Source organism: Equus przewalskii, chromosome 10 (assembly GCF_037783145.1).
Source record: "Equus przewalskii isolate Varuska chromosome 10, EquPr2, whole genome shotgun sequence".
NCBI lineage: Eukaryota > Metazoa > Chordata > Mammalia > Perissodactyla > Equidae > Equus > Equus przewalskii.
In genome coordinates this window covers 22,484,196-22,506,822 of record NC_091840.1, presented here as the reverse complement: position 1 = coordinate 22,506,822, position 22,627 = coordinate 22,484,196, and the positions used below count along the sequence as shown (strand labels likewise).

The window sequence follows — 22,627 nt, the reverse complement described above, 5'->3', positions numbered from 1 at the left end:
CTAATAATTTTGACACTACAGTTTCCTGCGTGCAACAGATCAGAAGCAGTATATCTGAAGGAGCAAAAAGTATATAACAGCTAGTCAGAATAACAGCAGTGAGAAACAACAGCCAGAGAGCAGGGAGGCACATTATTAAAAGTATTTATAAGAATTCAAAACGCATTGCAGTAGACCGTTTTAGTATCTTCTAAATGGCCCTGTGTGGACAAATGATTCTCCCTGCCTCAAAGGGGCCTATGGGCATTAGCAAAATGCATAATATTAATCACATTGACTTCGAATTACCTGCAAAAAGGTCAGATCTTAGAGTGTCCACTTGCAGGGGCGGGGAGCAATGAAAATTTCCCTCCTGTAGGGCAGAAGTAATACAGAACGACTGTTGGAAAATGCTCATTCTACCTGGCCTACTTCCTTGTTCCTTCCTCCTGTGGGTCCAAGATCTGCCACTGGGGCTGTGCGGAGCAAGCACAATCTCTCTTGAATATAACAGCCCTTCAGATATATGAAGATGGCTCTGGAGTCTCCAGCTGTTGGAGTCAGCACATCATGGTTCTTCTCCATTCCTCTCTCCCTGTCCCCCTTTAATGTCCCACAACCACCACCACATCCACGCCTGCCTCAGGTCCCTGGAATCCAGTTTATCTCCTCCCAGTCATAACACTCATTTCTGCACTTCTGATGATTCCTATATTCCTCTTTTAGAACATTAAAAAAAACAAACTTAAGCCTCATACTAAAACTAATGTCTGAAGTCAGCCCTCAATTCTCACTCACTTTTGGGATCGGGGGCAATTTATCATGCAGAGTCGATTAGGGGAGGTTCCTGCAAAGGATGTGTGGGAACAAACACAAGGGTGTGTCTGTCCTGTAGAACCAAGAAAAGATTGCACTTTCAGGGCTCCCGGCAAGTATCTCTGTCACAGATGGGGGCAAATGTCAAAACTCCCTGGACAACCAAAACCTCAGCATTGTGAAGGATCTGGAAAACCTAAGAAGAGGTGAGCTCCAGGGTGGGATGGGGAGGCAGGCTGAGGATTCCAGGCCACCTGAGAGGGGTGGGCACTGAGGGGCATGCCCCCACCCAGAACCACACAGATATCAGAGCTGGTGAGGATCCTCGTTTTACAAAAGGGTCCAGAGAGGAGCAGTGAGTTATCCAAGGTCACACAGGGAGTCAGGGAAGAATCGGGACTAGAACACACAGGGCCCCTGTCCCTCTGGGACATGGACACACACACTCACTCTCTCTCTCTCTTTCTAAGGGGATGGGATGAGGGAGAAGTAAAGAGAAACCAGGGTGGGCCCAGGGGTGCAACTGAGGGAGCCAGATATGGTCAGGAAAGAGGGCTCCACCCACTCAGAGCCAGCCCCACCCCACCTACCACAGGAAGCTGAAGAAGCTTCAGGAGTGTAGGGAAACCTGTATGTGGTAACTGAGGCTGTGGAGACACTGAAAGAAGCCACCCTGGAGAAGGGGTGCAAGGCTGGAGGGGGCACCCATCACCCTCCTGGCTGCTGTGAGGTCCTAAGTTGGGAATCTCCAAGATGCTTTCTTTGCCCCACCCCCATCCATATACACACTTGCCCCACTCCTTCCCTCCCACAGCCCTGAATCTCCCCTGCATCCTTGCCTATAATTAGGGCATCCTAACATACCTCTCGGTCTCATCCAGTTCCCCTAACAATAGCATTTTCATCTTTTATAACGCCACTTTCTCTTTTCTAAGGACTTTTCCTTCTACTATCTCACACGGGTCCTGTGAGGTAGGCTAAATTGCTATTGCAGTCCCCATTTCATAGTGTTTAAGAAACTACCTCAGGAAAGTCCAGTGGCTCTCCAACTGCTTGTTGGTGAATGTGTGAGCAAAATCCAGGTTTCGAGATGCACCACCACCCCCCACCACCACCCCCCGCTGGTGCTTTCCCCTGGCAGCTCCACCCACTGCCAGAGTTCCCTTCTTCATTTCTCTCCCATCTCCCTCCACCCCATTGACCGCCTGCCTTTCCCCAGGGCTCTCTCAGTTCCAACACTACCATCAACCTGCCTCAAGCAGTAGTCACTGCGGAACAGCTTGTGTGCTCCGGGTGGAATGTGAAGAAGAAGAGGGGAGGCAGACAGCCCAGGGGTGGTCTCCATGCCCTGGGGCCAGGCCTTTGGAACCAGGGTGAAATCTGGGAGGTTGGGGTCTTCCATTCCTGTTTAGGCTCTGCCCTCAAAACCAGCTAGTGACCCCAGCCCCCTCCTGGGCCCCTCCCAACCCTTTCTGTGTGCCTGCACCTCTCATCATTCCTCCTGCCTCCCAGAGGTCAAACACGTGTGTAGATGTGGTGAGGGGAGCCAGCCAGGGAAGGCAAAGAGGAGTTAGGGACTCAGTGATGGCCAGTGCCCCATTTCTGACCTCCCCCATTCAAGGACAAGAAGCTGAAAATGTTCCCCTCCAAAGGTGAGAGAAGCTGAAGGACTCTTCTTCATCCCCCACCCCACAATGTGATGGGGGCTGGGAAAGGGTGGACAAAGTTTTAGAAGGTGAGAGGGACACAAAGACTCCTTTCTCCAGCAAAGGCAAGAACCCTGTCAAGTGGGGAACTCAAGTCCAGAGCCCCTTCTCAAAAACTTGGGGTGATGGTGGGTGGGATGCAGAGGGGTCCCTCAGACTTTGACAGGATGTATTGATGACTGGGATCCCAGCCACGAGTTTCTTGGGCCCCTTTACTGTGTCCTCCCTCTGCCCCCAGCCTCTACCATCCTGTACTAGGCAGGCTGGAGCTAACCCCCACAGGCTGCTCCGTGGTGCAAGAGGACGCCTCTTCGCTTGGGGCTCTCAGTGCGTCTATCGCGGTCACCCATGGTAACTCGGTGTGTCCCTTTTCCCTCTGCAGGATCCTGAATGCCCACTGGAAAATACTGTAAGGAGTTGAGCTCCCTGGGCACCCCACATCAGACCCTGCCATGATCATCTTTCCCTAAGGAGGGAGGGCAGAGGATGCCAAGCACCAGAAGGGGGCCTCTGTGCCTGGGGTGATGTCAAGGCTGGTGGAGACAGGTAGAGTCCTGGTTACCACTGTCCTGTACCCAAAGTTCAGTCCGCGCCGGAGCCGGCGCCCCGGGAACACACGGGGTTTCGGGCGCGAGTGGTGACCGCAGGAACTGGGAAGGGGGATAGGGGAGGGAGGGGGGGGCGATGAGCGTGGGGCGGGGCTTAGGAGAACCTGGGGCGGGGCCGGTCGCCGTGGGCGGGGCTATGGGCGACTGGGTCCAGGTGCAGGCTGGATGGGGCGTGACCGGCCTCCTTCCCCTGGGAGTCTCAGCTCGCAAGTCCACTGGAGCGAGGCTTCTTTAGGCTGAGGGAGAGACCGGGCCCCTGCTCCAAGAAAGTGCCCACTCAGAGCGGGGAGACCCAACCCCCTTTCCCTCCGGGTGCTCCCTGCCTCTCTAACAGCAGGAGTACCTACCTGATCACTTCTCATCTCTGCCAGGTGGATGGGGCCCTGGATCTTAAGTAGCCATAGATTCCGGGAGTCCAAGGGGAGAGGCTGGAGACTCAGTCCTCGAATGACTGCAGGAGACTTCTAGCAAACGCATCCCATACTGGCTGGGTACATCCTCTATCTGCCGGGGACTCTGGGTGGTGAGGGTGGGGATGGAGTCAGTCCTGACATGACTGATGGGCTTCCTGGGTTAGGCCCAATGGTACCAAGCAGGACCTGCAACATAATTTACGGGTCCCAGTGCAAAGTTAAAAATACAGGGCTCTTGGGCCTGCCTGGTGGCGCTGCAGTTGAGTGAGAACGTTCCGCTTTGGCGGCCCAGGGTTCGCCGGTTCGGATCCCTGGTGCACAAATGGCACCACTGGCATGCCATGCTGTGGCAGGTGTCCCGCATATAAAGCAGAGGAAGATGGGCCCGGATGTTAGCTCAGGGCCAGTCTTCCTCAGCGAAAAGAGGAGGATTGGCAGTAGTTAGCTCAGGGCTAATCTTCCTAAAAAAAAAAAAAAAATACAGGGCTCTTTATTAAAAAATTATTAAGAATTATTATTGAAGATGGCAACAGCAGAGCATTAAACCAAGCATGGGGCTCTGTGTGGTGTCACAGGTTGCCTACCCATGAAGCCGGCTCTGGTACCAAGCTACAAGCACTGTGAATTAGAGTTCAAACCCTGTTGTCCCCTCCTCTGAGGAAAAGGCAAGATTTGCAAGCCCACCTACCCCTAACCCATTTTTCCCAAAAGAAAGGGGAATATACCCTCCCAGAAATCTTCTCTCATCCTCTCCTGAAGAGGAAAGAGTGAATCTACTGCCCCCACAACACACACACACACACACACACACACACACACACACACAAGATAGCCCCAGCTCCCAGAGTCACCTTACAATCCCCTGCCCAGCAGAGGGAGAGAGCATGCCCCTGTCCCTCATGCCAGCTCCTCTCCTTTACCCTATGCAGAGCTGCACAAGGAGCACTAGCAGCTGCTGGCCACGTCTGTGGAGAAAGGGTTCCTTTTGCAACAGACAAGCTGGTGAGGGCTCTGGGTGTTGCAGGGTGGGTGTGAGGGCTGACAACTAGCGTAAAATTGAGTTTGAGTACTAGAAGGGATGTGGGAGCTCATCCAGCTCCACTCCCTCACTCATGGATGAGCACTCTGGCCCAGAGAGCATAAGGTACTTCTCCAGGGCCACACGGCAGGCTCCTCGCAGAGCTCTCTACAGAACTCAGATCTCCAGATTCTTAATCCATACCCATTTCTGCTCAACTCGAGCACTAATGGGGAGAGCGGGTCAAGGATGGGGGCAGAGACTGAAATCGAAAATTTTACTGAAGACCATCTCTGAGGTTGGTGGTTCCCCAAATGCAAAGCATCTATGATGTTTACTCTCTACTGTGCAGATGGAGACCATCCTGGACTAGAATTTCTTCCAGGGGAAGGCAAGGCTCTTCCATCTTCACTTCAAGATGCTCAGGGACTTCTGGGGTGAAGGTGACCCAGGCCCTGGTGGAATTCTGCGGCATTGACATACGAGGGAATGGATCCCTCTATACCTGGGAGCCTAATGCCTTGTCAGCACTCTGTCATCTATGCTACCCTTTCCGTCTTTCAGATGCTAGCTGACAATACCTGGCTCTAGGAACCAGGGCTGGGGAGAACAGAGTTGGCTTCAGCTCCAAGTTCTCTTGGATGCAGGGCTTCAAAGGCTCCATCTGGGACCCGGTATCTTTAACAAGGATCTGGGGACTCTGTCCCATTAGGCGGGACGAGCAGTCATCAAGTGAACAGGAGCTCCAACATCTGCTCCAGCTGCATCTTCAGGGGCTCAGGAAGAGTTGGGGTACTGGGAGGATCAGCTGACAGAGGAGGCTTCTCTGGGTTTGGGCTGGGGGCTGGTGGTAGCCTTCTTGCCCAAACCAGCTGGATGGGTAGGGGGACTGGCAGTGGAGAGCTGGGGGCAGCGAGGGCGACACCACCTTGAAGGCTGACGCTGAGTTTGACACACTTCTTTTGTTCTTCAGCACGACTTTGAGTTGAACAAGTGTCACAAGACACTGAACAGTGTTTGCTCATCCGGGAGTTTGGAGACATCTTGGGCTCAAAAGCTGATTCAGGAATTTGGGAAGAAACTTCAAAGTTTTTTAGGGGATAATAAAGGAGTCTGGGGGTTTTACTGTGTTCAGAAAGGATAATTTATAGAAGTAAGCTCACAATCTGTGACCTGCACCCCAAAACTTCCAAGCTCCCATGGGAGATAGAAAACACAACATTCTTGGGGTGCCCTCTTCCCGCCCCTCCACCAATCACGCACCCATTCCAACCTGTCTTCATTCCTAGCCGTTCTATTTCCCTTTACTCAGGGAAGATCTGGGAGTATGTCTGTGCAAGGGGCCGCTTCCCCCAAAAGCTCCAGACATCCCACACCCTACAAGTGGGCTCCGTACCCTACAAGCATGTTCCTGAACCTGCTCCCTGCCCTCATAACTCACAGAATGCCAGCTGCTTCCCATTTTTGCCAGGACCAGTGCCTCCCACTCTTCCAAACTCCAGTAGCCTACCCCTCTCTCTTTCTTCTTTGGCTCCTTCTTGAGGAGAAACTCAACAATAACTGAAAGGAAAATGAGTAAGGAAATAACTCCTGATCCCAATGTCTGTGTCTGTCTGCAGCGCACTCTCTGAGTCAGAGAGACATTCAGGTTCCCATCCATCAGGTGGCTGGGTCTTCTTCCTCTAAGACAATTCCCTTTCCAATGCCTGCCTCCTACCAGCCACTCACAAATCACAAGCTTAGTCTGCACATCCAGGGGTGATTATCGCCTGTTACCTCCCTTGATTGACCACCAGAGGGAGATAGAGAGCAAAGCCTGCCGCCTCTCAGTCCCCTATTTCAACATTAAGTTGCTTTTAATTGACCTAAAGAGTTCTTACATCTAAGTCTAACTTAAATCTCTTCCAGTGCAATTTAAACTCTGTCCCAGATTTCCCAGAACATAAACCAGGACTCTAAGGAGAAAGAGCCACTGGACCCTAAAGGGATTCTGTGGGCTATCCCTAAGACTATGCGGGGGAGGATATAACAAAAAGACAGGACATCCTAGCCGGGCAGGAGGAGCAACACGGGAACAAGCCTGAATATGGATATTTTAATTCCAAAATCACAAGACCTTCAACCTGGCCGACCCCACGAGCCCTTATTCTCTCTGCATTGACCCCTCATAGCCCCCTGCTTGGAACACCATTAGGCAATTTGGAGGATGGTGCAAGGGGCAGAGGTAGTGTCGGGGCAGGACAAGGAGAATGAGGACTGGCCTGGTAGAGTTCAGAGTGAATGAGAGAGGGCAAGGGAAATGAAAGGAGCAAGACTTCCAGGTCAGGGGAGAGAGAGCTGGCTAGATGGACTTTTTGGGTCCTCAGGGAGAGCAGATACATGTGTGGCTTCTTGAATCCACTGTTCACCAGATCTTGGAGGACAAGCAGGACTGGAAACCTTGGCCTGCGGCCAGTGGGAAGAGGGCAGACACTAGGAAGAAACTCCCCAAAGTCTGACGAGGCAATGGTGGGCTCAATGGTGAAAGGGTGGGGAGTGGGGCCGCCTTCTCTGGAGCTGAGGAAGGGATGGGAGACTGCACAGCCCAGGACAAATGCTGGGTTGCAGTGGTTTCACACCGATGTGCTGATTAAGAGATACAGAGAGGAAGAGATGGAAATCCAGGAAGAACCAGGAAAACAGAGCTGGAAAGGATGTCACACATTTCTGCATACATGTGGACATGTGACAAGGACCAAATGACTAATGACAACCTTCCCACACACCCAAGCTCCCACTCTGCCTCTCCAAGGAGGAAGGGAATTTGGGTAAGGTAAATGGTTGGAGCTGTAGAAGGAGGAGTGTTAGATAGCTGCACAGGAGGGCATAGAGAGGATGGGTAGGGAGGGAAGCCAAAAGATAGGAGCTGGCACCGGAGCCCCAGAGGGACAAGGTTTTGTTTTGTTTGTCTGAAGACATGAAGAAGAGAGATTTGAGAGCAGGTGTCATATTGAATGAGACTTTGGAGACAGAGGTGGTGTTATAATTACGTTTTTAGGGAGTTTTGCTGAGTGTGATGTTGTCTGATCTCTCTGTTCACCACCAGCCCCTCAAGAAAACCTCCAGCAGAAGTAACCTATCTTACTTTTCACTGCTTTCATGGTTGCATTTCATTTTTGACAAACGATGCTGAAGAGAGCCTCAAGGTGAGCACATGAAGGCTCAGTTGTATTCAGGTTACGTATGCATACGTACAGAAACACACGTCCCAACACTCCAGGAGCCTTGCTTGGAAATGTCTTGATTTGTCACCTAGAGACCTGACCATGTGTGTAAAGTCCCCTTTAAAATTCCTTCCAGGCAAGGACTTACGATAAGAGCAGGACCTGAGTGACCTATGGAGAGACCTCTGAATTCCCACGGCAGACATGCTTTTGGGGCTTTTCCACCAGCTCCACTATGCCTCTGCCCGTGTATGTGTGTGTATGTGTATGTACGATATTCCGTGAGGAGCAGACATGTGGAACAGGAAACAACAGAAAACCGTTTGGTCTGTCTCCATTTCGGCCTACACAGACATATGCTTCTAGTGGTACCGCAGACATGGATAGGCAGCTAAAACAAATGGAGGGAGGTAGTAATGTGCAGGCTGGCAAGCAAAAAGATGGAGGACAACTTTCCAGCTGCTCTGCTTTCTGCTGGAATCTGAAGATACACAGGATTTCTGATCACACCCACAAGTTCTCATCATGAATCCTAGATGCTTCCTGATGACCATGATGATGACAGAACAGAGATGCCTTCCCTCATCACACACATGCACACCCACACACCAACTCCCACTGCCTGTCTCTGCAGTCCCTCCCAAAGGTGCCTTCCTGCCTCTCCTCTCAGCCCATCAAGCCAACCTTCAGTTGCGACCTCTCTCTCAGCCTTGGTTCCCCCCACCCACGCTGGCACCTGCCTAGCAGCACCCCACCCACCCCCTCAGCCCTCAGAAGGCCAGTGCCCAGGGCCTGGGGCAGAGCACATGTGGAACAGGTTGATGCTGTTCTCCCAGAAGTGGAGAAGAAGAGGGGTGGGGTCACTGGAGCAGGCGGGGTCCCTGGAAGCCTACATCCTTGCCTCCACAGAGGCATAAAGCAGCAGCCTGTCCTGGTGCGGGACAGTCACTCTCTAACCTACAGACCTAGTGAGCCCGGGCTCTCACCCCACACCCAGCTGCCGGACAGGACCTAGCATCGCTCCCTGGTAAGAACTTGATGACAGCAGAGGGTGCAGGGGGTGTTTTAGAGATGAACAAGAACGTGGGTGGGACAAGAAGGGTCTAGGAGTCCCCCAGAGCACAGTGGAGTGGTATCTTGATAGGCCTTGGGGAGGGAAGGGAGAGCTGGCCTTGTGAGCATCTCTCTGGTGAGGAGGAGACAGCAGTCACCCAAGCCCTTCCCAGGTGCATCCAGCTGGCCCCAAGAGGTTGTCCTGTCCCATCCTGGCCCTCTCAGGAATGAGGGATAAAATAAGTACGTTGGAGCTCATGTTGTTGGCAGAACCGCCCCACACATCTGTGCGTGTGCCTCCTGCTTCCCTGACTCTGTGAGCTGCCCATGGGGGAAGGGAGGCAGTTCCAGGCCAGCTGGTGTGTCCTCTTCCACCCACAGTGACAATCCGGCTGTGCCAGCTGGCTTCCCAGCCAGAGCACCTGGACTTGAACCTCCAAGACAGAGGCCCAAGGCGGGAACCTCAGGCCCTCTCAGTCCCCACGTTCTCCAGGGCCCTCTCACCCCTGCGTACATCTCCCCAGACACATCCATTGATTCAGTTGTTCATTCATTCTTTCCACACACATTTGCCAAGCTCCAAGTCTCTGCTAGGTACTGTACTTGGTGCTGATGCTACAGAGATGACTAAGACTCATTCCCTGCCCTGTGGGAGGTCACAGTCAAGTGGGCGAGACAGTCAGATGAACAGATCATAACAACATGAAGCTGCAGGTGTTTCAGGAGGGCAGGTACAAAGTGCTTTGGGAACCCAGGGTGGGGTCACTGGCTGCCTGAAGGGGAGAGGGAGGGGGTCACAGAGGAGGTGACCTGAATTGAGTCTTAAAGGGTGAATGGAGATTCTTTAGATTGGGAGGGTGGCATTATATACAGAGGGAGCAAAACAAAGAGCATCAAAATGCCTGGATCTGTTGGGCAGTACCTGGGAAGAAGTGGGTCTATCCACACCCATGAGCCAGGAGGTGGGCACAAGGGAAGTAAGGGTGCAAGGAAGTGACCTCCACCCAAAGAAAGGGCAGCTGTAGGGGCCGGCCCCGTATCGTAGTGGTTAAGTTCGTGTGCTCTGCTTTGGAGGCCTGGGGTTCGTGGGTTCAGATCCCAGGTGCAGACCTACACTACTTGTCAAGCCATGCTGTGACATCCTACATACAAAAAATAGAGGAAGATTGGCACAGATGTTAGCTCAGGGCCAACCTTCCTCACCAAAAAAAAAGAAAGAAGAAAAGAAAAGAAAGGGCAGCTGGGGCAGGTGAACAGCGTCTGCCTCCCAAAACCCTTGGCATCAGTGGTGGCTGCCTCCCTCCCCCAGTGGCCCCCAGGTCCTGGCTGTCACAGTTCTCTGAGGAAGACAAGGTGGGCGTAGCTGTGTGAGAGGAGTTTTATTTCCATCGCTAATGAAACGCTCCAGCCAGGCTCCAAGTCTGTGAAGAAAATGAGTGTGGAGTGAGAAAAGAGCTCTTGACAAAGAAAGGGGAGGTGACCTCGGGCAAGCTGTTTCAGCTCTCGTCATAAAATGGAGACTCCTTTGGTTCCTTTCAGCTCTGATATTCCGAGAATCCAGGCACCTTTAAGGGCGGCCCCCCACCCCCACCCTGAGCTGGATGATCCCTCTCTGCAAGGGCCGTACCGTGTCCTGGTCTCCCAAGTTGTCACTCTCCTGTCTCCTCCCCCCACAGAGACAATGACCATGTTTGAAAATGTCACCCGGGCCCTGGCCAGACAACTAAACCCTCGAGGGGACCTGACGCCCCTCGACAGCCTCATAGACTTCAAGCGCTTCCACCCCTTCTGTCTGGTGCTGAGGAAGAGGAAGAGCACACTCTTCTGGGGGGCCCGCTATGTCCGCACTGACTACACCCTCCTGGACGTGCTTGAACCCGGCAGCTCACCTTCAGGTCAGCCTCGCGCATGCGGCTAGGTACTGAGGGATGAGGGCCAGGCAGCAGCCCGTGAGGAGGACCCTGAAGCTCCTTCTGCCCAGTTGTGGTTAGGTTTCAACGAGCCCAAAATTCTCACAAGAGGCGGGGGAAGAGGGATGCCCCTCAGCCCAGACCCTTTTGTCTTCTCCCTCCTGCAGACCCAACAGACTCTGGGAACTTTGGCTTTAAGAACATGCTGGATGCCCGAGTGGAGGGAGAGGTGGATGTGCCAAAGACAGTCAAGGTGACAGGGACTGCGGGGCTGTCCCGGAGCAGCACCCTGGAGGTCCAGACACTTAGTGTGTCTCCCAAGGCCCTGGAGACCTTACACCAGGAGAGGTGAGAGTGAGCAGAGCTAGCGGGTACCAGGATGGGGGGGGGGGTGGTGCGTGGAAAGGGTGCTTTGGGCCCTGAGTTAAAGGGCACGACCTCCACACTGACCTTTGCTTGAATGGTCACCACAGGGGAGTTCTTGAAGATGACCCTTCTGGCCTGAGGGTGCATCCAGGCCATTTTCTAACCACTCCCCACTACCTCCAGTACCACCTCCCCACTGTCACACACCCGTAAGGCTGAGCGTGTTCCCATTAACTTGCTGTGTGATCCTGGAAAAGTCACTTCTCTTGGGACCTCAATTTTCTTTCCTGAAAAATGATGGGGTTGCCTGAAAATCTCTAAGGTTCCTTTCTACCCTAAAACTCTATGAGATACCCTGAAGAGGGAAGGGATCTTAACTGCGCTCTACTGTGGCTTGAGCACAGCATTCTGCTCCCATAAATGAAGCCTCCGCCCAGCCCCCTACACACGCCAGGCAACCCTCAGGAATGCTGCCCTAGCAGCACAAAGGGTGTGGCAGATGTGACATTGATGCTGGGCACCTCAGATGTTTGGCTTGACTGGGAGGCTGACTTTTAAGTAGTTAAGTAGTGGTTGAAAGAAGGAGGTGAGGACTGAGAAGGCAGGAAGGAAGGGCTGGGGTGCTTGGGAAGTCACCCAGTAAACATTTATGTCACCTCACTGAGTGCAAAGCACCCTACTAGGTGCTGGGGTGCACTAGAATGTCTTGTCTAACAATCTTGTGATTAGGAGTATGAAGGAAAATGTACAACAGTAACTATAATCCAAGGCAAGCCATGGTACGTGCCATAGGAGAGCTATGCCTGAGTTTCGTGGTAAGTCAGAGGAACTTCTGGCTGGGAAAATGAAGAAAGACTTCATGGAGGAGGCAGCCCATGATCTAGGCCTTGAAAGATGAGTAGAAACTGGACATGCAGGGCCGAGAGAAGGACATTATAAGGGCACATGCGCAAGAAACCGCAAAACCTATAGGGACCACGAATAGCCACTTTGGCAAGAGCAGAAGAGCTATGAGTGGAGAAGTGGGAGATGTAGGGGGGCCCAGATCATGGAGGACCCAGGTGACCAGTCAAGGACATGGAACTATTTTTAGGCACCAGGGAAACCCTGACGATGCTCTGATTTGTGTCATGATTAATCTGGCCAGGTGGAGGAAGTGTGTCAGATAGAGGACAAGGGACAGGGGTTTGAAGCAGGCAGATCAGGCAAGACACTGTTCCATTGTTCATCAGACATGTAAAAGGAGGACCTGAGCTTGAAGAGCACTCCGAATGAAGAGGGAGGAAGGGATGCTCGGCCTCTGGAGCAACAGAATGGGCTGGACTTGGCCACTGATTGAGGGAGAGGATCACTCTGATAGAGCTCAAGTGTACAGCATGATGACTCAGGGTAATAATTCTACATTATATCCTGGAAATTTGCGAAGAGTAAATTTTAGCTGCTCTCATCACACTCAAAAAAATAGTAACTATGGGAGGAGAAAGATATGTTCATTAGCTTGACTGTAGTAACCATTTCTCTACGTATATGTATATCAAAACGTCACATTGCATACCTTAAATATATACAATTTTTATTAAAACAAGTAAATAAATTTATAAGAATTTAAAAAATGACGCTGAGATTTGACCCAAGTGATGACATTAATAGAAACAGGAAGACAGAGTTTAGAAGCATATTTGGAGAGAAAGATTGTGAGTTCCTTTTGGACATTTTGAGTTTGTGGCTTCACTGAGACATCAGCTGAGAGTGTTCAAAAGGGAATTGGGATTTACTATAGTTAACAATACCAGATTATATATTTGAAATTTGCTAAGTGTGTAGATCTTAAAAGTTCTCATCTCAAGAAAAAAATTTGTAACTATGAGTGATGATGGATGTTAACTAAACTTATCGTAGTGATCATTTTTCAATATAAGCTTATATCAAATCATCATGCTGTACACCTAAAACTAATACAATGTTGCATGTCAATTATATCTCAATCATAAAAAAGTTTTCAGAGGCCAGCCTTGTAGCCGAGTGGTTAAGTTTGCACGCTCTGCTTTGGTGACCCAGGGTATCACTGGTTTGAATCCTGGGCACAGACTTAGCCCCACTCATCAAGCCATGCTGAGGTGGCATTCCACATAGCAGAGCCAGAGGGACCTACAACTAGAATATACAGCTATGTACTGGAGGGCTTTGGGGAGAAGAAGAAAAAGAAGAAAAAAAATATATTGGCAACAGGTGTTAGCTCAGGTGCCAATCTAAAGTAAATAAATAAATAAAAATAAAAAAAATTTTAAAGGTAGTTGGAAATGAGGGCGTGGAGCTCAGGAGAGAAGTCAAGGTGAAGTACACACGTGGTGGTCAGCAACATAAACAAAAACTATAGGAATGGGGGGAAAGCTGTGGGAGGGAGTTCAGAGAGCAGAGAACTGAGAACAGAATCTTAGAGAACATAAAATTGTAGGGAACCAAAGAAACTAGAAAATGAGATGCAGACACATGGATAGGAGTTAGAAGCCAGAGAGATGGGAGCAGAACCAGGGCGGTCCTGTGTGATGGGAAACCAGGAGGAGACACTGTCGCACAGAGGATTTGGACAGCAGGTCCAACGCTGCACAGCATTAGGGAAGGTCTTGGAGTCTGGTGGGTGGGAGGTCATTGTAATTTCCACTGAACAGTGCAAATAGAAGCCAAATTATAAGGAACTTAGGAGTGGGCAGTAAGGAAGTATAGACGGTGGATATGAGCGTATCTTTTGAGCTGTTTGCCAACAAACTGAAGGAAAGAAACAGAATGGTAATTTGAGGGAGGAGCACCATCAAAGGACATGTTTGTATAATAGCGAGAGGATGAGAGATGGAGAGATAGGATCCCAGCAGAGATTAACAGGGCTAAGAACAGGGAGCAAAGGGAGGGCAATCCATCCCTGGGCTCAGGAAAAAGGGAGACAAGCAACCATGAGACCGTGTTCTGCGCCAGGTGCTCTGCCAGATGATTACCCAGTTTCTCTCTCAACAACCCTGGAGGTAGGTGTCATTATCCCCATTTTATATGTGAGGCAACCAGAACTCAGAGAAGCTGCCCTGCTGGTAAGTGGGAAATCTGAGTTCCCACCTGGTCTTCCTTCAGCGTCCTCACCCTTCCCCTGACTCCACCACGCCTCGCTCCTGGGAATGACAGAAGAAAAGAGAAGGGCGCGGTTGAGGTGAGAAGAAGCTCTGAAGATTCCTTTATGTTTCTCCCCCCCAGGAAGTTGTCAGCAGAGCACCCGTTCCTGAAGGAGATGCGAAATCAAGGAGAGAACCTGTATGTGGTGATGGAGGTGGTGGAGACCGTGCAGGAGGTCACTCTGGAGAGAGCTGGCAAGGCAGAGGGTTGCTTCTCCCTCCCATTCTTCGCCCCACTGGGGCTACAGGTTTGGTTCTCTCTCTCTCTCTCTCTCTCTCTCTCTCTCTCACACACACACACACACACACACACTCTCTTATATTCAGCCTCTCCTCAGAGGCTACATGAACTTTGCCCCATCAGTGCCCACCCAGGAGACTGAAAAGGACCCACTGTTTCTTCCTGCTCTTCAAGATTCTGATGCCAGTTGCCAGACACACATCCCCTCTCTGGTCAGTGGTGCCCAGTGTGGGCAGATCTCTGTGCCAGATGCCACAGGGAATATTGAGGAAGAGGAAACAGATAGTCTTGGGTTTTCCCCCTGGTGCTCCCCATCCATAGGAGGGATATCCTCGCTCTCAGAAGTTCTCAGTCTCATGGAGGAAACACATAGGTTAAAGCCCAGAGAACACAGACTTGGAAAATTCAATATAAGTAAGTAGTGTTCTACATACCTATGTCTATTTTGTATAAATATTCAAGGATGAGTTGGAACTGGGAGTAGGGATTAGTCATGGAAGGCTTCCTGGAGGAGGTTAGCTTGGGACAGATGGCAAAGAGGAAGAAGGAACCAGGGCCTGGATGGAAGCTCTAAGGTCTGACAGGGATGCACAGGCAGGTAATGGAGCAGGTCTGCCCAGTTCCTTCATGTCTGAACCAGGAAGAGCAATCCAGACGGTTAGAGGGATGATCATTGGAAATGAACAAAAGGGCTTTGAAGCTCACTCCAGGGATCCCAGACTGGGTGGAAAGGTGATCAGGGACACCAGTGGAGGGTTCCCAACTTCTCATCTCCCCACAGGCACTCAGGCCTGGTCCTCCACTTACCCTTCCCAAGCCCCACTTCCCATGTCTCATATTTAGAATCTCTGTGGATTCACAAATTGTCATTGTCTAACCCTAGGGATCCATAAACCACAAGGAGGCTGTAACCATCCCCAAGGGCTGCATCCTGGCGTTTCGAGTGAGACAGCTGATAGTCAAAGGCAAAGATGAGTGGGGTGAGCAGAAACTGGCATTTTCTCCCCTCAAGATAGGAATTACCCGCACCAGTACTGAGGCATTCTGGTCCCCTCCTGTGGCAGTGTCAGGGATTGAGTGAAGGAGTGTATTGCATTGTGGTCCCACTGCCAGGGACAGACTGCAGGGGCCACTCTGGACAGGGAGTGGTGGGACTCCTGGGTCCTGAGCATCTCCTGTGCACTAGGCACTGTGTCGGCTCTGGGAAGGGGGCACAGAGATGAACAAGCACAGCCTCTGCTCTCAAGAAGTCTGTGGCCAACGGAGGAAACAGACACAGACACCAGTACTAGAATGCAAGGGAGAAAATAGTGTAATCATGGGAAAAGATTTACAGAGGAAGAAAAGATTACTTCCAGAAACAGAGGTAGAGTATGGGATGAGGTGAGGCATTTGAGGGCAGGGTCCTAGCCCTGAGCAGAGCCTGTGGACTTGAGACTAGAGAAGAAAAGGTGGGGCAGCTGTTAAGGGTCCCCTCGCCTCTCTCCTCCTTTCAGATATTCCACATATCTGCAACGACAGCATGCAAACCTTCCCTCCCGGAGGTAAGTGAAATTGCTTCCTGGCTTCCCACATCTTCTGCCCTACCCCTGACATTAGCTGCCAAAATCCTGCACCCTCTAATAACGTACACCATAAGCCCCCAAGGAGCCCCTGATCTGGTTTCCCAAGTCCCTGAAAATATCGATCCTCAACTTTAGGAAAGACAGATAGAGGCATATAAACACTGCCCAGGAGAGACAAAGGAACACAAAGACAGAGACCGGAAGGCACAGTCAGAGGCGGAAATAAGATTTGGAGACAGAGTGTGTTCCCAAATTGTGGGGGCGGATGAGCTAATGTAATCTCCATGTGCTTTTATAATGATCACTGATAAAGCTGCCTTGACAACTGCTCTAGATAAAAAGGCTCAAAGAGGTTTTATGCTGACATATGTGCATTGTTTCTGTCTTCAGAAAAGCCAGAAGAGGAGAAGTTCATCTGTAAGTGTTTCCTGCCATTTCACTGCAACTTTCTTGACTCAGAATTTTAGAACTCCCATCTTTTTCTTCCCTTCTCCTTGGGACTGACAGGGAACATGGCAGAGCAGGTCTCAGGAAACAATTGTCCCCCAAAACGTGGCAGAAAGTCCAACAGCTTAGGAAAAAGCAGTGGAAGGGGAAAGTCTTTGGACAAGATACCCAGGTGGTCTGATGCCTCAGACCCCTGTCCTCGAGGGCCTAGTAGTGATAACCTGTTACTCACACATCTGCAACTCTGCCGCCCAGCACCCAGGGCAGGAGCCGATGAGCCACAGTCATGCCAACTCAATCCAGGTGCGCCTTTCCACATTGCATTAGCTTCTCTCCTGACCCATTCCTGCCTCCCATGAATAGAGCAAGAGTACCCTTAAGATGGCTGGGATATCCCAGAAAAAAGGATCTATTTCCTAACCCCCATTAATGTCTCATCCCCTGGGTATGGCTACTGTTTTGAAGGATTACATTCTTATCATTTTGGTTTTTTTCCCCTCAGTTATCCAGGCATCTGATGTTGGTAAGGAATTTTGTGAATTTCTCTCAAGGCTTTGGCATGAAGGCAGTGGGAGAAGCATTGGGGTGGAGGGACAGGAAGACAAGTGCTGAGTCCCAGGTCCTGGGGATTGGGGCCACTTCCAGGAAGCCATTCTCTCCAAGGCGAGCTGGACAGATTCCTAGGACGCCAGGCCCCCAGATGGTCAAGCCATCTAGGTTCAAGCTACCCCAATCCACCCACATCCCTGGATACAGACCCACTGCTCTCTGGAATGGTCCCATTCTGGCCTTCACTCAGTCACCAAAGTCATTCTTCTTTGCCAACTAACTCATGAAAAGGAGAAATAGACCTTCCTTCTCAACTTTTAGCAGGAGTCTAAGAGAGAGGGAAGTCAATTGTCTACTGATAGGGGTGGGACCTGGGATCTCAGGAGAATTAACTGCTGCCTTAGATGATAATAGGGGTCCAGGTCCACCTCGTTACCCTACCCTACCCCCAACTCCTCTATTCGGGCCTGGTGGATGACTTCATAACCACGTTCCTTGGTCAAGAAAAAAGAGAGATGAGGCTCAAGCTGGGAGCAGAGCATGGGGAACTGAGGAGGCCTGAGTGCCTTGAGAGAGAATGCTGACTGAATGGGGAGGGTGCCAGATGGAGGGTGGCTTGTTTGCCATGTTCACTGTCCCCATAGGGGACATACACAAGGACTTCAGGACACTGAAAGAAGAGGTTCAAAGAGAGACCCAAGAAGTGGAGAAGCTGAGCCAAGTAGGGCGAAGCTCCCTGCTCACCTCCCTTAGCAAACTTCTAGGGAAGAAAAAAGAGCTACAAGACCTGGAGCTCACGGTGAGGCCCAGTGGAAGGTTGAGAGGCATGGAGAAGGCAGGTTTTGGTGGAGGTGTGTGTGGGCGTTGCAACTGGTGGGTGATCTGACACTGACAGATGGTGGATGCCTTTCCCAAGGCTGGCCAAGTGCCCCCCAGACTTCCAGGCCACTGCTGCTCCCTTTGTGACTCTGGGAAAGGGCCAAGAATGCAGATTTCCCCAAGGCACATGCTCCTTCCTGAGGGACGGAGCGTAGGCAGCAGACCAGCAGGGCCCCCTCCTGGAAGGGGGCTGGAACCTTTTATTTCCTGAGTCCAAGGCTCAGGGACCAAGGAATCCAGGACTCCAATACTTTTCAGGACTTGATACCTAGAAAGAGAAATGAGGAAATGGGAGCCAGTTAACACATCTCAAGGGATTGTTTTGTGCCAGGCACGGTGCTGGCCTCCTGACCGTGTTATCTTAAGTGGTCGCCCACCTTTCCCCACAGCTTGAAGGGGCTCTGGACAAAGGACATGAAGTGACCCTGGAAGCACTACCAAAAGATGTCCTACTATCAAAGGAGGCTACGGGTGCCATCCTCTATTTCCTTGGAGCTCTAACAGGTAAGTGGGGAATAAGGTCTTTTGTATACTTTTTCAGTGACAGGAATGAATCACTGAATGAATTCCCAAAAATATGAATGAATGAATGAATGAATGCCAGGCAAATTATACCACAGTTAAGTAGTTTATCTCTACATTTCAAAAAATTGGTTTCATTCCTAAGGATTCACTGGGTCACCTTGGACAGTCTGAGAAGATGGCCTAGTCTTGCTAACAGAGGTTGGCAAATAACCCTAGTTTCATCAGCCACATATTTACAACTTCTCCATATAGCTAAGCTCATCACTTTTATATCAATATATGTTAGCTTTAATTTCAGAGTATAACATCTTCTGGTCTTGCCCCTGAATTCTCTTCTTCCCTCTGCATGAAACATTCCCCCACTAAGAAAAACTCTTTGGTCCTTCAGGGGAAGCCGAGATCGTTGTTCCCTTAAGAAGCCTACCTTCAAACACCAAGACTCAAGTAGACCCCTCAGTGCAGGCTCCTTTCCACCCTGTGTTGTAATGGCACCTTGCTTTGTCTCCTCCACTAGACTGCAAGTTCTCTGTGTGAAGGGAGTACGACTTTTACCTAACACACCCAGCAAAGGTGCCTGGCATACAGCAGGCATTCAACCGTGGGTGAATGTAGGAACTAATTAAGGCTGAAACTCTGGAAGTGCATCCATGTGACATCTGTAGTCCCCTCTGCACCAACACCACCCATCTCTTTCTCTGCTTTTTTCTCCAGAGCTAAATGAAGCCCAACAGAAGCTGCTTGTAAAATCCATGGAGAAAAAGATCCTGCCCGTGCAGCTAAAGCTGGTGAGAAAAGAGGGCAGATGCTCAGGAGAGTTTGGGAGGGACTAAGCTAGAACCAGCGGAAAGATATAGATTTAGCCTAATGACAGAACCGTCCTAGAGGGTTTCTGTCTTATCCCAGGAGCTCATGCCCACTTCTGATTTCTCTCCACGTTTCTTCCTTTTTGCTATTTCACAACTAGAGGTACAAGAGTGAACTTCTGGGCAATTATCTGGGTTTTTCAGCCTATCTTTGGAGAAGAGGCAGAAAACTCTAGCTTTGCTATTTCTAGCCGAGTGATATGAGTAAATCTTTTTTTTTTTTTTTTTTTTGGTGAGGAAAATTAGCCCTGAGCTAACATCTGTGCCAATCTTCCTCTCTTTTGTATATGGGATGCCACCACAGCATGGCTTGATGAGCAGTGTGTAGGTCTGCACCTGGGATCTGAGCCTGCAAACCCCGGGCCATGGAAGCAGAGTGCATGAACTTAACCACTACGTCACCAGACTGCCCCAAGCAAATCTTTTTTTTTTAATTGAGTTTATGATAGTTTACAATCTTGTGAAATTTCTTGTGAAATATGTTGTACATTATTGTTTGTCAGTCGTGTTGTAGGTGCACCCCTTCACCCTTTGTGCCCACCTCCTAACCCCCCTTTCCCCTGGTAGCCACTAATCTGTTCTCTTTGTCCACATGTTTAAATTGCTCATATGAGTGGAGTCATACAGAGATTGTCCTTCTCTATCTGGCTCATGTCACTTAACATAATTCCCTCAAGGTCCATCCATGTTGTTGTGAATGGGACGATTTTATTCTTCTTTATGGCTGAGGAGTATTCCATTGTATATATATACCACATCTTCTTCATCCAATCATCAGTTGATGGGTACTTAGGTTGCTTCCACATCTTGGCTATTGTAAATAATGCTGCAATGAACATAGGGGTGCGTGGGACTTTTAGAGTTGCTGACTTCAAGTTCTTTGGGTAGCTACCCAGTAGTGGGATGGCTGGGTCATATGGTATTTCTATTTTTAATTTTTTGAGAAATCTCCATACTGTTTTCTATGGTGGCTGCACCAGTTTGCACTCCCACCAGCAGTGTATGAGGAATCCTTTTTCTCCACAACCTCTCCAACACTTGTTACTTTTTGTTTTGGTTATTTTTGTCATTCTAATGGGTGTAAGGTGATATTTTAGTGTAGTTTTGATTTGCATTTCCCTGATGATCAGTGATGATGAACACCTTTTCATGTGCCTATTGGCCATTCGTATATCTTCTTTGGAGAAATGTCTGTTCATGTCCCCTGCCCATTTTTTGATCAGGTTGTTTGATTTTTTGTTGTTGAGTTGTGTGAGTTCTTTATATATTATGGAGATTAACCCTTTGTCGGTTATATGACTCGCAAATATTTTTTCCCAATTAGTGGGGCTTTTTTGTTTCAATCCTGTTTTCCCGTGCCTTGAAGAAGCTCTTTAGTTTGATGAGGTCCCATTTGTTTATTCTTTCTATCGTTTCCCTTGTCTGAGAAGACATGGTGTCCAAAAAGATCCTTTGAATACTGATGTCAAAGAGTGTACTGCCTACATTTTCCTCTAGAAGCCTTATGGTTTCAGGTCTTACCTTTAGGTCTTTGATCCATTTAGAGTTTATTTTTGTGAATGGTGAAAAAGAATGGTCAATTTTCATTCTTTTACATGTGGCTTTCCAGTTTTCCCAGCATCATTTGCTGAAAAGACTTTCTTTTCTCCATTGTAGGCCCTCAGCTACTCTGTCGAAGATTAGCTGTCCATAGATGTGTGGTTTTATTTCTGGGCTTTCAATTCTGTTCCACTGATCTGTGCACCTGTTTTTGTACCAGTACCATGCTGTTTTGATTACTGTAGCTTTGTAGTATGTTTTGAAGTCAGGGATTGTGATGCCTCCAACTGTGTTCTTTTTTCTCAGGGCTGCTTTAGCAATTCAGGGTCTTTTGCTGCCCCATACGAATTTTAGGACTCTTTGTTCTATTTCTGTAAAGAATGTCATTGGGATTCTGATTGGGATTGCATTGAACCTGTAGATTGCTTTAGGTAGTATGGACATTTTAACTATGTTTATTCTTCCAATCCATGTACGTGGAATGTCTTTCCATCTCTTTATGTCCTCATCCATTTCTTTCAGGAAAGCCTTGTAGTTTTCATTGTATAGGTCCTTCACTTCCTTAGTTAAATTCACCCCTGAGGTATTTTATTCTTTTTGTTGCAGTTGTGAATGGTATTGTGTTCTTGAGTTCTTTTTCTGTTAGTTCGTTATTAGAGTATAGAAATGCTACTGATTTATGTAAGTTGATTTTATATCCTGCAACTTTGCCAAGCAAATCTTTTAATGTTTCTGAGCCTGCCTCAATTCACTCTTATGTCAAATAGGGCTAAGATAAATGTGTTGCCCACTGTACAGGGTTGTGAAAGGTCCAGATGAAGTTGGAATGGAATGGAACGGAAGGAGTTTTTATAAGAGAAAAGTAGCCCTCTTTGTGTTTGTATGAGTTAGGAGAAAGGAAGAGAGGTTTCTAGTTCTTTCTTTTCATGCTATTTTCATTTCTTCCAGGTGGAGAGCACGATGGAACAGAATTTCCTACAGGATAAAGAGGGTGTTTTCCCCCTGCAACCTAACCTGCTCTCCTCCCTTGGAGAAGAGGAACTGACCCTCACAGAGGCCCTAGTGGGACTGAGTGGCCTGGAAGTACAGAGATCGGGCCCCCAGTACATGTGGGACCCAGACACCCTCCCTCGCCTCTGTGCCCTTTATGCTGGTCTTTCCATCCTGCAGCTTCTGACGAAGGCCTCCTAACTTTCCTTTTCCATCTCCTTCCTGCTTCTCTAATGCCTTCCCTACTTCATCGGGTTGTGTCCTTAATGCCCAAGGGCATTTCAGAGGCACCAGGCTGACGAAACCCTACCTGAGCACCCAAGATAACCAATTTCCACTCGTCCAACTCTATATCTCTCCCTGCCCCTCTGGCTCTGCAACCTGCTAAGCCCATCTGCTGATGCTTAAATCTTCCCAAAGTAGAAACACTCACACTTTTAAAACTATGAACCATTTCAACAAAACCCAAACATTTAATTAGTAATAAAGTCCCTATCTCAATCCCTCCCACTTACGCTTCTAAAATTCAAGCTTTACTGGAATTAATGGAAAATATTATCTCACTTTGGATGAAATGTCTTTTGGTGTTTTTCTTTAAAGAATCTATCATAAGGAAATTCTGAACTTGTGCCAGGAAAAAAAATAGACATTATCATGCTACATATAGATCATATGTACATCTTCAGGCCAGATGGAAATTGCTCGAAGAACTATCAGGGTATAGAATTTGGAATCTAGATTCTAAAGTGAGAAGATCATCAAAGTAGCTTGTTTTCAAAGAGGAGTCTTTGGGGTCCTC

The 22,627-nt window shown here is 49.3% G+C and overlaps 1 protein-coding gene across 5 annotated transcripts; it reads left to right on the top strand.

The window, feature by feature from the left end:
- Positions 1-877: 877 nt before the first annotated feature.
- On the top strand, positions 878-22,403 carry GSDMA (gasdermin A). Of its 5 annotated transcripts, XM_008518903.2 has the most exons (13): positions 878-1,001; positions 2,884-3,047; positions 10,473-10,691; positions 10,874-11,054; positions 14,313-14,478; positions 15,355-15,451; positions 15,968-16,015; positions 16,427-16,453; positions 16,986-17,006; positions 17,677-17,831; positions 18,301-18,415; positions 19,148-19,221; positions 21,787-22,403. In XM_008518903.2, the coding sequence occupies exons 2-13, from the start codon at positions 3,026-3,028 to the stop codon at positions 22,027-22,029; spliced, it is 1,368 nt and encodes a 455-aa protein (XP_008517125.1). In that variant the 5' UTR covers positions 878-1,001; positions 2,884-3,025; the 3' UTR covers positions 22,030-22,403. The 5 variants fall into 5 exon arrangements, with proteins under 5 accessions (XP_008517125.1, XP_070418174.1, XP_008517126.1 ...); XM_070562073.1 differs by lacking the exon at positions 16,427-16,453; XM_008518904.2 differs by lacking the exons at positions 878-1,001; positions 2,884-3,047 and adding an exon at positions 8,432-8,770.
- Positions 22,404-22,627: the final 224 nt, after the last annotated feature.

Excerpts from the sequence above, each read along its gene's own strand:
- GSDMA (XM_008518903.2), top strand. The coding sequence starts at position 3,026 with ATGTCAAGGCTGGTGGAGACAG. Across the intron at positions 3,048-10,472 it reads GTCAAGGCTGGTGGAGACAG|AGACAATGACCATGTTTGAA; the intron begins GTAGAGTCCTGG and ends CTCCCCCCACAG. Across the intron at positions 19,222-21,786 it reads TGCCCGTGCAGCTAAAGCTG|GTGGAGAGCACGATGGAACA; the intron begins GTGAGAAAAGAG and ends CATTTCTTCCAG.